At 41.7% G+C, this 11,894-nt stretch overlaps 1 protein-coding gene across 1 annotated transcript in view; it reads right to left on the bottom strand.

The window, feature by feature from the left end:
• Positions 1 to 3,831: 3,831 nt before the first annotated feature.
• The window catches only part of LOC106011594, a 17,359-nt gene continuing 9,296 nt past the window's right edge, over positions 3,832 to 11,894 (bottom strand). The window contains exons 8-20 of the mRNA XM_013081756.1: positions 11,167 to 11,352; positions 10,552 to 10,809; positions 9,956 to 10,141; positions 9,370 to 9,627; positions 8,767 to 8,952; positions 8,143 to 8,400; positions 7,543 to 7,728; positions 6,919 to 7,176; positions 6,319 to 6,504; positions 5,696 to 5,953; positions 5,096 to 5,281; positions 4,473 to 4,730; positions 3,832 to 4,058 (exon numbers count right to left, since the gene is read on the bottom strand). Coding sequence (XP_012937210.1) covers positions 3,832 to 4,058; positions 4,473 to 4,730; positions 5,096 to 5,281; positions 5,696 to 5,953; positions 6,319 to 6,504; positions 6,919 to 7,176; positions 7,543 to 7,728; positions 8,143 to 8,400; positions 8,767 to 8,952; positions 9,370 to 9,627; positions 9,956 to 10,141; positions 10,552 to 10,809; positions 11,167 to 11,352 — 2,891 coding nt within the window. The remainder of the gene's footprint in view (positions 4,059 to 4,472; positions 4,731 to 5,095; positions 5,282 to 5,695; positions 5,954 to 6,318; positions 6,505 to 6,918; positions 7,177 to 7,542; positions 7,729 to 8,142; positions 8,401 to 8,766; positions 8,953 to 9,369; positions 9,628 to 9,955; positions 10,142 to 10,551; positions 10,810 to 11,166; positions 11,353 to 11,894) is intronic.

The following is an 11,894-nucleotide window of genomic DNA, read 5'->3' as shown; positions in this document are numbered from 1 at the left end:
GCATAAGGCCTTAAGGCCCCGTACAGAAATCGGAATGGAACAATGAATATAATTAAATAAGATTACAACAAGAATGGATTTAAGAAAAAGAATACTTTTACTGGAGAGAGAGGGGATATAAACCAAAACAAAAAGGAACGACTATAGAAAGAAAAAAGTTTTAAAAAACAAAAAGCCAGAATTTCACAACTTAACATTTACCTAGTGTGGTGCCAATAACACAAAGCACGTTGACGGCATCGTCACAAGAAACTGTCACAGGATTGAAGTGCTGTCCGCCCACACAGGTCTGGGGGTAGGGTACCCCGTTGGAACAGTAATAGTAGCCATAACAGTTGGTGGGATCCGGGTAGTAGCCTCCGTCCACCTTGTCCACGCAGGAGTAGGCTACAGGGGAAAGGTGTAGAAAGCATTGTGTTAACAACCAGATTTTAAATCTGTGTTTCTGATTTTCACCAACATATTTGTTGCTGTTCTCTTGTTAGTGTTATCATCATGTTTGTCTTCCCCCTCCACTCTCTCTCTACGTCCTCCTCCTTTGTCTACTCCTACTCCTTCGACGCTTCATAATCACCAAATCATCATCATCATTATCGTCATCATCATTGTCATCATAATCACCATTAGTTTTAAAGACATGTATTTATCTTCAATTCTATTATTCCTCCATAAACATGTTGCAGAAGACAAGTGACAATATAGACTTCAGACACAAACAGGACCCCAACACAAGACTCCACGTGCTCATCATGTGTACACATAGCTTCTCTGTCCAAACGACCATCAAAAAGAAAGCTTTACCCTGTACAGTTGGTGTAGGACTTGGGTAGTCGCTTGACGTCACACCGGAAGTGCTCCCAGTGACCGTCTGGTGTCCTCGTCCAGAGCAATCCACGTTGATCACGTGATCACATGCCATGGACACATCATTCCACACCAAGTCATCCGGACAGCGGCCATGCCTGGCCTCCCCGTACATACAACGGTAGTACAGATGGCAGTCATACGGGTCTGTGAGGTAAGTCCCGTCTGGCAATCCGTCACATGACACAGGGGGTACTGAGGGAAGAGGTGGTAAAAAAAAAGTATTAAAATATATTATGTATATTAATGTTTTAGCTCGGAATAAGAGGAAAAAGGTAAAAATAAGACAGTACAAATATATAAGATTCCCGAGAGATTTGGGGTATTATATAAAAGCAATGGAAGGAGAAAATTAAAGCAGCATAAGGCCTTAAGGCCCCGTACAGAAATCGGAATGGAACAATGAATATAATTAAATAAGATTACAACAAGAATGGATTTAAGAAAAAGAATACTTTTACTGGAGAGAGAGGGGATATAAACCAAAACAAAAAGGAACGACTATAGAAAGAAAAAAGTTTTAAAAAACAAAAAGCCAGAATTTCACAACTTAACATTTACCTAGTGTGGTGCCAATAACACAAAGCACGTTGACGGCATCGTCACAAGAAACTGTCACAGGATTGAAGTGCTGTCCGCCCACACAGGTCTGGGGGTAGGGTACCCCGTTGGAACAGTAATAGTAGCCATAACAGTTGGTGGGATCCGGGTAGTAGCCTCCGTCCACCTTGTCCACGCAGGAGTAGGCTACAGGGGAAAGGTGTAGAAAGCATTGTGTTAACAACCAGATTTTAAATCTGTGTTTCTGATTTTCACCAACATATTTGTTGCTGTTCTCTTGTTAGTGTTATCATCATGTTTGTCTTCCCCCTCCACTCTCTCTCTACGTCCTCCTCCTTTGTCTACTCCTACTCCTTCGACGCTTCATAATCACCAAATCATCATCATCATTATCGTCATCATCATTGTCATCATAATCACCATTAGTTTTAAAGACATGTATTTATCTTCAATTCTATTATTCCTCCATAAACATGTTGCAGAAGACAAGTGACAATATAGACTTCAGACACAAACAGGACCCCAACACAAGACTCCACGTGCTCATCATGTGTACACATAGCTTCTCTGTCCAAACGACCATCAAAAAGAAAGCTTTACCCTGTACAGTTGGTGTAGGACTTGGGTAGTCGCTTGACGTCACACCGGAAGTGCTCCCAGTGACCGTCTGGTGTCCTCGTCCAGAGCAATCCACGTTGATCACGTGATCACATGCCATGGACACATCATTCCACACCAAGTCATCCGGACAGCGGCCATGCCTGGCCTCCCCGTACATACAACGGTAGTACAGATGGCAGTCATACGGGTCTGTGAGGTAAGTCCCGTCTGGCAATCCGTCACATGACACAGGGGGTACTGAGGGAAGAGGTGGTAAAAAAAAAGTATTAAAATATATTATGTATATTAATGTTTTAGTTCGGAATAAGAGGAAAAAGGTAAAAATAAGACAGTACAAATATATAAGATTCCCGAGAGATTTGGGGTATTATATAAAAGCAATGGAAGGAGAAAATTAAAGCAGCATAAGGCCTTAAGGCCCCGTACAGAAATCGGAATGGAACAATGAATATAATTAAATAAGATTACAACAAGAATGGATTTAAGAAAAAGAATACTTTTACTGGAGAGAGAGGGGATATAAACCAAAACAAAAAGGAACGACTATAGAAAGAAAAAAGTTTTAAAAAACAAAAAGCCAGAATTTCACAACTTAACATTTACCTAGTGTGGTGCCAATAACACAAAGCACGTTGACGGCATCGTCACAAGAAACTGTCACAGGATTGAAGTGCTGTCCGCCCACACAGGTCTGGGGGTAGGGTACCCCGTTGGAACAGTAATAGTAGCCATAACAGTTGGTGGGATCCGGGTAGTAGCCTCCGTCCACCTTGTCCACGCAGGAGTAGGCTACAGGGGAAAGGTGTAGAAAGCATTGTGTTAACAACCAGATTTTAAATCTGTGTTTCTGATTTTCACCAACATATTTGTTGCTGTTCTCTTGTTAGTGTTATCATCATGTTTGTCTTCCCCCTCCACTCTCTCTCTACGTCCTCCTCCTTTGTCTACTCCTACTCCTTCGACGCTTCATAATCACCAAATCATCATCATCATTATCGTCATCATCATTGTCATCATAATCACCATTAGTTTTAAAGACATGTATTTATCTTCAATTCTATTATTCCTCCATAAACATGTTGCAGAAGACAAGTGACAATATAGACTTCAGACACAAACAGGACCCCAACACAAGACTCCACGTGCTCATCATGTGTACACATAGCTTCTCTGTCCAAACGACCATCAAAAAGAAAGCTTTACCCTGTACAGTTGGTGTAGGACTTGGGTAGTCGCTTGACGTCACACCGGAAGTGCTCCCAGTGACCGTCTGGTGTCCTCGTCCAGAGCAATCCACGTTGATCACGTGATCACATGCCATGGACACATCATTCCACACCAAGTCATCCGGACAGCGGCCATGCCTGGCCTCCCCGTACATACAACGGTAGTACAGATGGCAGTCATACGGGTCTGTGAGGTAAGTCCCGTCTGGCAATCCGTCACATGACACAGGGGGTACTGAGGGAAGAGGTGGTAAAAAAAAGTATTAAAATATATTATGTATATTAATGTTTTAGTTCGGAATAAGAGGAAAAAGGTAAAAATAAGACAGTACAAATATATAAGATTCCCGAGAGATTTGGGGTATTATATAAAAGCAATGGAAGGAGAAAATTAAAGCAGCATAAGGCCTTAAGGCCCCGTACAGAAATCGGAATGGAACAATGAATATAATTAAATAAGATTACAACAAGAATGGATTTAAGAAAAAGAATACTTTTACTGGAGAGAGAGGGGATATAAACCAAAACAAAAAGGAACGACTATAGAAAGAAAAAAGTTTTAAAAAACAAAAAGCCAGAATTTCACAACTTTACATTTACCTAGTGTGGTGCCAATAACACAAAGCACGTTGACGGCATCGTCACAAGAAACTGTCACAGGATTGAAGTGCTGTCCGCCCACACAGGTCTGGGGGTAGGGTACCCCGTTGGAACAGTAATAGTAGCCATAACAGTTGGTGGGATCCGGGTAGTAGCCTCCGTCCATCTTGTCCACGCAGGAGTAGGCTACAGGGGAAAGGTGTAGAAAGCATTGTGTTAACAACCAGATTTTAAATCTGTGTTTCTGATTTTCACCAACATATTTGTTGCTGTTCTCTTGTTAGTGTTATCATCATGTTTGTCTTCCCCCTCCACTCTCTCTCTACGTCCTCCTCCTTTGTCTACTCCTACTCCTTCGACGCTTCATAATCACCAAATCATCATCATCATTATCGTCATCATCATTGTCATCATAATCACCATTAGTTTTAAAGACATGTATTTATCTTCAATTCTATTATTCCTCCATAAACATGTTGCAGAAGACAAGTGACAATATAGACTTCAGACACAAACAGGACCCCAACACAAGACTCCACGTGCTCATCATGTGTACACATAGCTTCTCTGTCCAAACGACCATCAAAAAGAAAGCTTTACCCTGTACAGTTGGTGTAGGACTTGGGTAGTCGCTTGACGTCACACCGGAAGTGCTCCCAGTGACCGTCTGGTGTCCTCGTCCAGAGCAATCCACGTTGATCACGTGATCACATGCCATGGACACATCATTCCACACCAAGTCATCCGGACAGCGGCCATGCCTGGCCTCCCCGTACATACAACGGTAGTACAGATGGCAGTCATACGGGTCTGTGAGGTAAGTCCCGTCTGGCAATCCGTCACATGACACAGGGGGTACTGAGGGAAGAGGTGGTAAAAAAAAGTATTAAAATATATTATGTATATTAATGTTTTAGTTCGGAATAAGAGGAAAAAGGTAAAAATAAGACAGTACAAATATATAAGATTCCCGAGAGATTTGGGGTATTATATAAAAGCAATGGAAGGAGAAAATTAAAGCAGCATAAGGCCTTAAGGCCCCGTACAGAAATCGGAATGGAACAATGAATATAATTAAATAAGATTACAACAAGAATGGATTTAAGAAAAAGAATACTTTTACTGGAGAGAGAGGGGATATAAACCAAAACAAAAAGGAACGACTATAGAAAGAAAAAAGTTTTAAAAAACAAAAAGCCAGAATTTCACAACTTAACATTTACCTAGTGTGGTGCCAATAACACAAAGCACGTTGACGGCATCGTCACAAGAAACTGTCACAGGATTGAAGTGCTGTCCGCCCACACAGGTCTGGGGGTAGGGTACCCCGTTGGAACAGTAATAGTAGCCATAACAGTTGGTGGGATCCGGGTAGTAGCCTCCGTCCACCTTGTCCACGCAGGAGTAGGCTACAGGGGAAAGGTGTAGAAAGCATTGTGTTAACAACCAGATTTTAAATCTGTGTTTCTGATTTTCACCAACATATTTGTTGCTGTTCTCTTGTTAGTGTTATCATCATGTTTGTCTTCCCCCTCCACTCTCTCTCTACGTCCTCCTCCTTTGTCTACTCCTACTCCTTCGACGCTTCATAATCACCAAATCATCATCATCATTATCGTCATCATCATTGTCATCATAATCACCATTAGTTTTAAAGACATGTATTTATCTTCAATTCTATTATTCCTCCATAAACATGTTGCAGAAGACAAGTGACAATATAGACTTCAGACACAAACAGGACCCCAACACAAGACTCCACGTGCTCATCATGTGTACACATAGCTTCTCTGTCCAAACGACCATCAAAAAGAAAGCTTTACCCTGTACAGTTGGTGTAGGACTTGGGTAGTCGCTTGACGTCACACCGGAAGTGCTCCCAGTGACCGTCTGGTGTCCTCGTCCAGAGCAATCCACGTTGATCACGTGATCACATGCCATGGACACATCATTCCACACCAAGTCATCCGGACAGCGGCCATGCCTGGCCTCCCCGTACATACAACGGTAGTACAGATGGCAGTCATACGGGTCTGTGAGGTAAGTCCCGTCTGGCAATCCGTCACATGACACAGGGGGTACTGAGGGAAGAGGTGGTAAAAAAAAGTATTAAAATATATTATGTATATTAATGTTTTAGTTCGGAATAAGAGGAAAAAGGTAAAAATAAGACAGTACAAATATATAAGATTCCCGAGAGATTTGGGGTATTATATAAAAGCAATGGAAGGAGAAAATTAAAGCAGCATAAGGCCTTAAGGCCCCGTACAGAAATCGGAATGGAACAATGAATATAATTAAATAAGATTACAACAAGAATGGATTTAAGAAAAAGAATACTTTTACTGGAGAGAGAGGGGATATAAACCAAAACAAAAAGGAACGACTATAGAAAGAAAAAAGTTTTAAAAAACAAAAAGCCAGAATTTCACAACTTTACATTTACCTAGTGTGGTGCCAATAACACAAAGCACGTTGACGGCATCGTCACAAGAAACTGTCACAGGATTGAAGTGCTGTCCGCCCACACAGGTCTGGGGGTAGGGTACCCCGTTGGAACAGTAATAGTAGCCATAACAGTTGGTGGGATCCGGGTAGTAGCCTCCGTCCATCTTGTCCACGCAGGAGTAGGCTACAGGGGAAAGGTGTAGAAAGCATTGTGTTAACAACCAGATTTTAAATCTGTGTTTCTGATTTTCACCAACATATTTGTTGCTGTTCTCTTGTTAGTGTTATCATCATGTTTGTCTTCCCCCTCCACTCTCTCTCTACGTCCTCCTCCTTTGTCTACTCCTACTCCTTCGACGCTTCATAATCACCAAATCATCATCATCATTATCGTCATCATCATTGTCATCATAATCACCATTAGTTTTAAAGACATGTATTTATCTTCAATTCTATTATTCCTCCATAAACATGTTGCAGAAGACAAGTGACAATATAGACTTCAGACACAAACAGGACCCCAACACAAGACTCCACGTGCTCATCATGTGTACACATAGCTTCTCTGTCCAAACGACCATCAAAAAGAAAGCTTTACCCTGTACAGTTGGTGTAGGACTTGGGTAGTCGCTTGACGTCACACCGGAAGTGCTCCCAGTGACCGTCTGGTGTCCTCGTCCAGAGCAATCCACGTTGATCACGTGATCACATGCCATGGACACATCATTCCACACCAAGTCATCCGGACAGCGGCCATGCCTGGCCTCCCCGTACATACAACGGTAGTACAGATGGCAGTCATACGGGTCTGTGAGGTAAGTCCCGTCTGGCAATCCGTCACATGACACAGGGGGTACTGAGGGAAGAGGTGGTAAAAAAAAAGTATTAAAATATATTATGTATATTAATGTTTTAGTTCGGAATAAGAGGAAAAAGGTAAAAATAAGACAGTACAAATATATAAGATTCCCGAGAGATTTGGGGTATTATATAAAAGCAATGGAAGGAGAAAATTAAAGCAGCATAAGGCCTTAAGGCCCCGTACAGAAATCGGAATGGAACAATGAATATAATTAAATAAGATTACAACAAGAATGGATTTAAGAAAAAGAATACTTTTACTGGAGAGAGAGGGAATATAAACCAAAACAAAAAGGAACGACTATAGAAAGAAAAAAGTTTTAAAAAACAAAAAGCCAGAATTTCACAACTTAACATTTACCTAGTGTGGTGCCAATAACACAAAGCACGTTGACGGCATCGTCACAAGAAACTGTCACAGGATTGAAGTGCTGTCCGCCCACACAGGTCTGGGGGTAGGGTACCCCGTTGGAACAGTAATAGTAGCCATAACAGTTGGTGGGATCCGGGTAGTAGCCTCCGTCCATCTTGTCCACGCAGGAGTAGGCTACAGGGGAAAGGTGTAGAAAGCATTGTGTTAACAACCAGATTTTAAATCTGTGTTTCTGATTTTCACCAACATATTTGTTGCTGTTCTCTTGTTAGTGTTATCATCATGTTTGTCTTCCCCCTCCACTCTCTCTCTACGTCCTCCTCCTTTGTCTACTCCTACTCCTTCGACGCTTCATAATCACCAAATCATCATCATCATTATCGTCATCATCATTGTCATCATAATCACCATTAGTTTTAAAGACATGTATTTATCTTCAATTCTATTATTCCTCCATAAACATGTTGCAGAAGACAAGTGACAATATAGACTTCAGACACAAACAGGACCCCAACACAAGACTCCACGTGCTCATCATGTGTACACATAGCTTCTCTGTCCAAACGACCATCAAAAAGAAAGCTTTACCCTGTACAGTTGGTGTAGGACTTGGGTAGTCGCTTGACGTCACACCGGAAGTGCTCCCAGTGACCGTCTGGTGTCCTCGTCCAGAGCAATCCACGTTGATCACGTGATCACATGCCATGGACACATCATTCCACACCAAGTCATCCGGACAGCGGCCATGCCTGGCCTCCCCGTACATACAACGGTAGTACAGATGGCAGTCATACGGGTCTGTGAGGTAAGTCCCGTCTGGCAATCCGTCACATGACACAGGGGGTACTGAGGGAAGAGGTGGTAAAAAAAAAGTATTAAAATATATTATGTATATTAATGTTTTAGTTCGGAATAAGAGGAAAAAGGTAAAAATAAGACAGTACAAATATATAAGATTCCCGAGAGATTTGGGGTATTATATAAAAGCAATGGAAGGAGAAAATTAAAGCAGCATAAGGCCTTAAGGCCCCGTACAGAAATCGGAATGGAACAATGAATATAATTAAATAAGATTACAACAAGAATGGATTTAAGAAAAAGAATACTTTTACTGGAGAGAGAGGGGATATAAACCAAAACAAAAAGGAACGACTATAGAAAGAAAAAAGTTTTAAAAAACAAAAAGCCAGAATTTCACAACTTAACATTTACCTAGTGTGGTGCCAATAACACAAAGCACGTTGACGGCATCGTCACAAGAAACTGTCACAGGATTGAAGTGCTGTCCGCCCACACAGGTCTGGGGGTAGGGTACCCCATTGGAACAGTAATAGTAGCCATAACAGTTGGTGGGATCCGGGTAGTAGCCTCCGTCCATCTTGTCCACGCAGGAGTAGGCTACAGGGGAAAGGTGTAGAAAGCATTGTGTTAACAACCAGATTTTAAATCTGTGTTTCTGATTTTCACCAACATATTTGTTGCTGTTCTCTTGTTAGTGTTATCATCATGTTTGTCTTCCCCCTCCACTCTCTCTCTACGTCCTCCTCCTTTGTCTACTCCTACTCCTTCGACGCTTCAAAATCATCAAATCATCATCACTATCATTGTCACCATTATCATCATTACCATCATCATCATTAGTTTTAAAGACATGTATTTATCTTCAATTCTATTATTCCTCCATAAACATGTTGCAGAAGACAAGTGACAATATAGACTTCAGACACAAACAGAACCCCAACAGAAGACTCCACGTGCTCATCATGTGTACACATAGCTTCTCTGTCCAAACGACCATCAAAAAGTAAGCTTTACCCTGTGCAGGTGGTGTAGGACTTGGGTAGTCATTTGACGTCACACCGGAAGTGCTCCCAGTGACCGTCTGGTGTCCTCGTCCCGAGCAGTCCACGTTGATCATGTGATCACATGCCATGGAAACATCATTCCACACCAAGTCATCCGGACAGCGGCCATGCCTGGCCTCCCCGTACATACAACGGTAGTACAAGTGGCAGTCATAGGGGTCTGTGAGGTAAGTCCCGTCTGGCAATCCGTCACACAACACAGGGGGTACTGGGGGAAGGAGATTGTAAAAGAACATATATTTTAGGTTGTAATGAGAGAAAAACGGGTTGAAAAAAAGGACGGTATGAATAGTAGATTCCCAAGAGAATTTGGGAAATGTATAAACAGTAATGGAAAAGAATCGTCAAAGCAGTATAAAACCATGTCATTAAAATCGGAATGGAACAATGACGACCATGGAATGAGATTACAAAAAAGAATGGAAGTAAGAATAAGAATAATTTAACAGGAAAGAGAAGACGATATCAACCAAATAAGAATCATACACAAAAGAATGATTTTTTATTAAGAAGGCATTTCGCAACTAAACATTTACCTGGCGTGGTGCCAATAATACATAGCACGTTGACGTCATCGTCACAAGAAACTGTCACAGGATTGAAGTGCTGTCCGCCCACACAGGTCTGGGGGTAGGGTACCCCGTTGGAACAGTAAAAGTAGCCGTAACAGTTGGTGGGATCCGGGTAGTAGCCTCCGTCCATCTTGTCCACGCAGGAATAGGCTACAGGGGAAAGGTGTAGAAAGCATTGTGTTAACAACCAGATTTTAAATCTGTTTCTGATTTTCCCTAACATATTTGTGGCTGTTTTCTTGTAAGTGTTATCATCATGTTTGTCTTCCCCCTCCACTATCTTTCTACGTACTCCTCCTTTGTCTACTCCTACTCCTTCGACGCTTCAAAATCATCAAATCATCATCACTATCATTGTCACCATTATCATCATTACCATCATCATCATTAGTTTTAAAGACATGTATTTATCTTCATTTTTATTATTCCTCCATAAACATGTTGCAGAAGACAAGTGACAAAATAGACATCAGATACAAAAAGGACCCCAACACAAGACTTCCTCATCATGGGTAAACATAGCTTCTCTGTCCAAAAGACCATCCAAAAATAAGATTTACCCTGTGCAGTTGGTGTAGGACTTGGGTAGTCGCTTGACGTCACACCAGAAGTGCTCCCAGTGACCGTCAGGTTTCCTCGTGCCGAGCAGTCCACGTTGATTACGTGATCACATGCCATGGACACGTCATTCCACACCAAGTCATCCGGACAGCGGCCATGCCTGGCCTCCCCGTACATACAGCGGTAGTATAGATGGCAGTCATAGGGGTCTGTGAGGTAAGTCCCATCTGGCAATCCGTCACACGACACAGGGGGCACTGGGGGGAAGAGGTGATAAAAAAGTATAATAATATATTATGTATATTAATGTTTTAGTTCGGAAAGAGAGAAAAAAGGTAAAAATAAGACAGTACAAATATAAGATTCACCAAAGAATTTGGGTATTATATAAAAGCAAAGGAATGAGAAAATCAAAGCAGCATAAGGCCACATAATGAAATCAGAATGGAACAATGAATATAAAAAAATAAGATTACAACAAGAATGGATTTAAGAAAAAGAATACTTTCACTGGAGAGAGAGGGGATATAAATCAAAACAAGAAGGAATGACTATAGACAGAAAAAAGTTTTTAAAAAACACAAAAAAACAGAATTTCACAACTAAACATTTACCTAGTGTGGTGCCAATAACACACAGCACGTTGACGGCATCGTCACAAGAAACTGTCACAGGATTGAAATGCTGTCCGCCCACACAGGTCTGGGGGTAGGGTACCCCGTTGGAACAGTAATAGTAGCCGTAACAGTTGGTGGTATCCGGGTAGTAGCCTCCGTCCATCTTGTCCAAGCAGGAGTAGACTACAGGGGAAAGGTGCGGAGAGCTTTGTGTAAGCAACCATATTTTATATTTGTGTTTCTGATTTTCCCTAATATATTTGTTCATGTTTTCGTGTAAGTGGTAACATCATGATTATCTTCCACCTTCCTCCCTCCCCCCCCCCTCCACCCCCTCTCTTTCTACGTCCTCCTCCTTTGACTACACCTACTCTTTCGAAGCTTCATAATCACCAAATCATCACCATCGTTATCGTCATCATCAATGTCATCATAATCACCATTAGTTTTAAAGTGTATTTATCTTCATTTCTATTATTCCTCCATAAACATGTTGCAGAAGACAAGTGACAATATAGACATCAGACACAAACAGGACCCCAACACAAGACTCCACTCCAGGAGTAGGCTACAGGGGAAAGGTAGTTAGAACAGTTTAGAATTGAACTCTAAATTGTTGTTGTTATTTTGACTGTTGGTGTTGCTGTTGTTGTCACAGTTGTGGTATATTGGTGCTTTTGTTGCCAACGGCATTCTTGTTGTTGTCGTTTGGGGGGGGGGGGGGG

Source organism: Aplysia californica, unplaced genomic scaffold, assembly GCF_000002075.1.
Source record: "Aplysia californica isolate F4 #8 unplaced genomic scaffold, AplCal3.0 scaffold00145, whole genome shotgun sequence".
NCBI lineage: Eukaryota > Metazoa > Mollusca > Gastropoda > Aplysiida > Aplysiidae > Aplysia > Aplysia californica.
The sequence above is the reverse complement of the archived record's forward strand: the minus strand, read 5'-3'. Positions and strand labels throughout refer to the sequence as shown.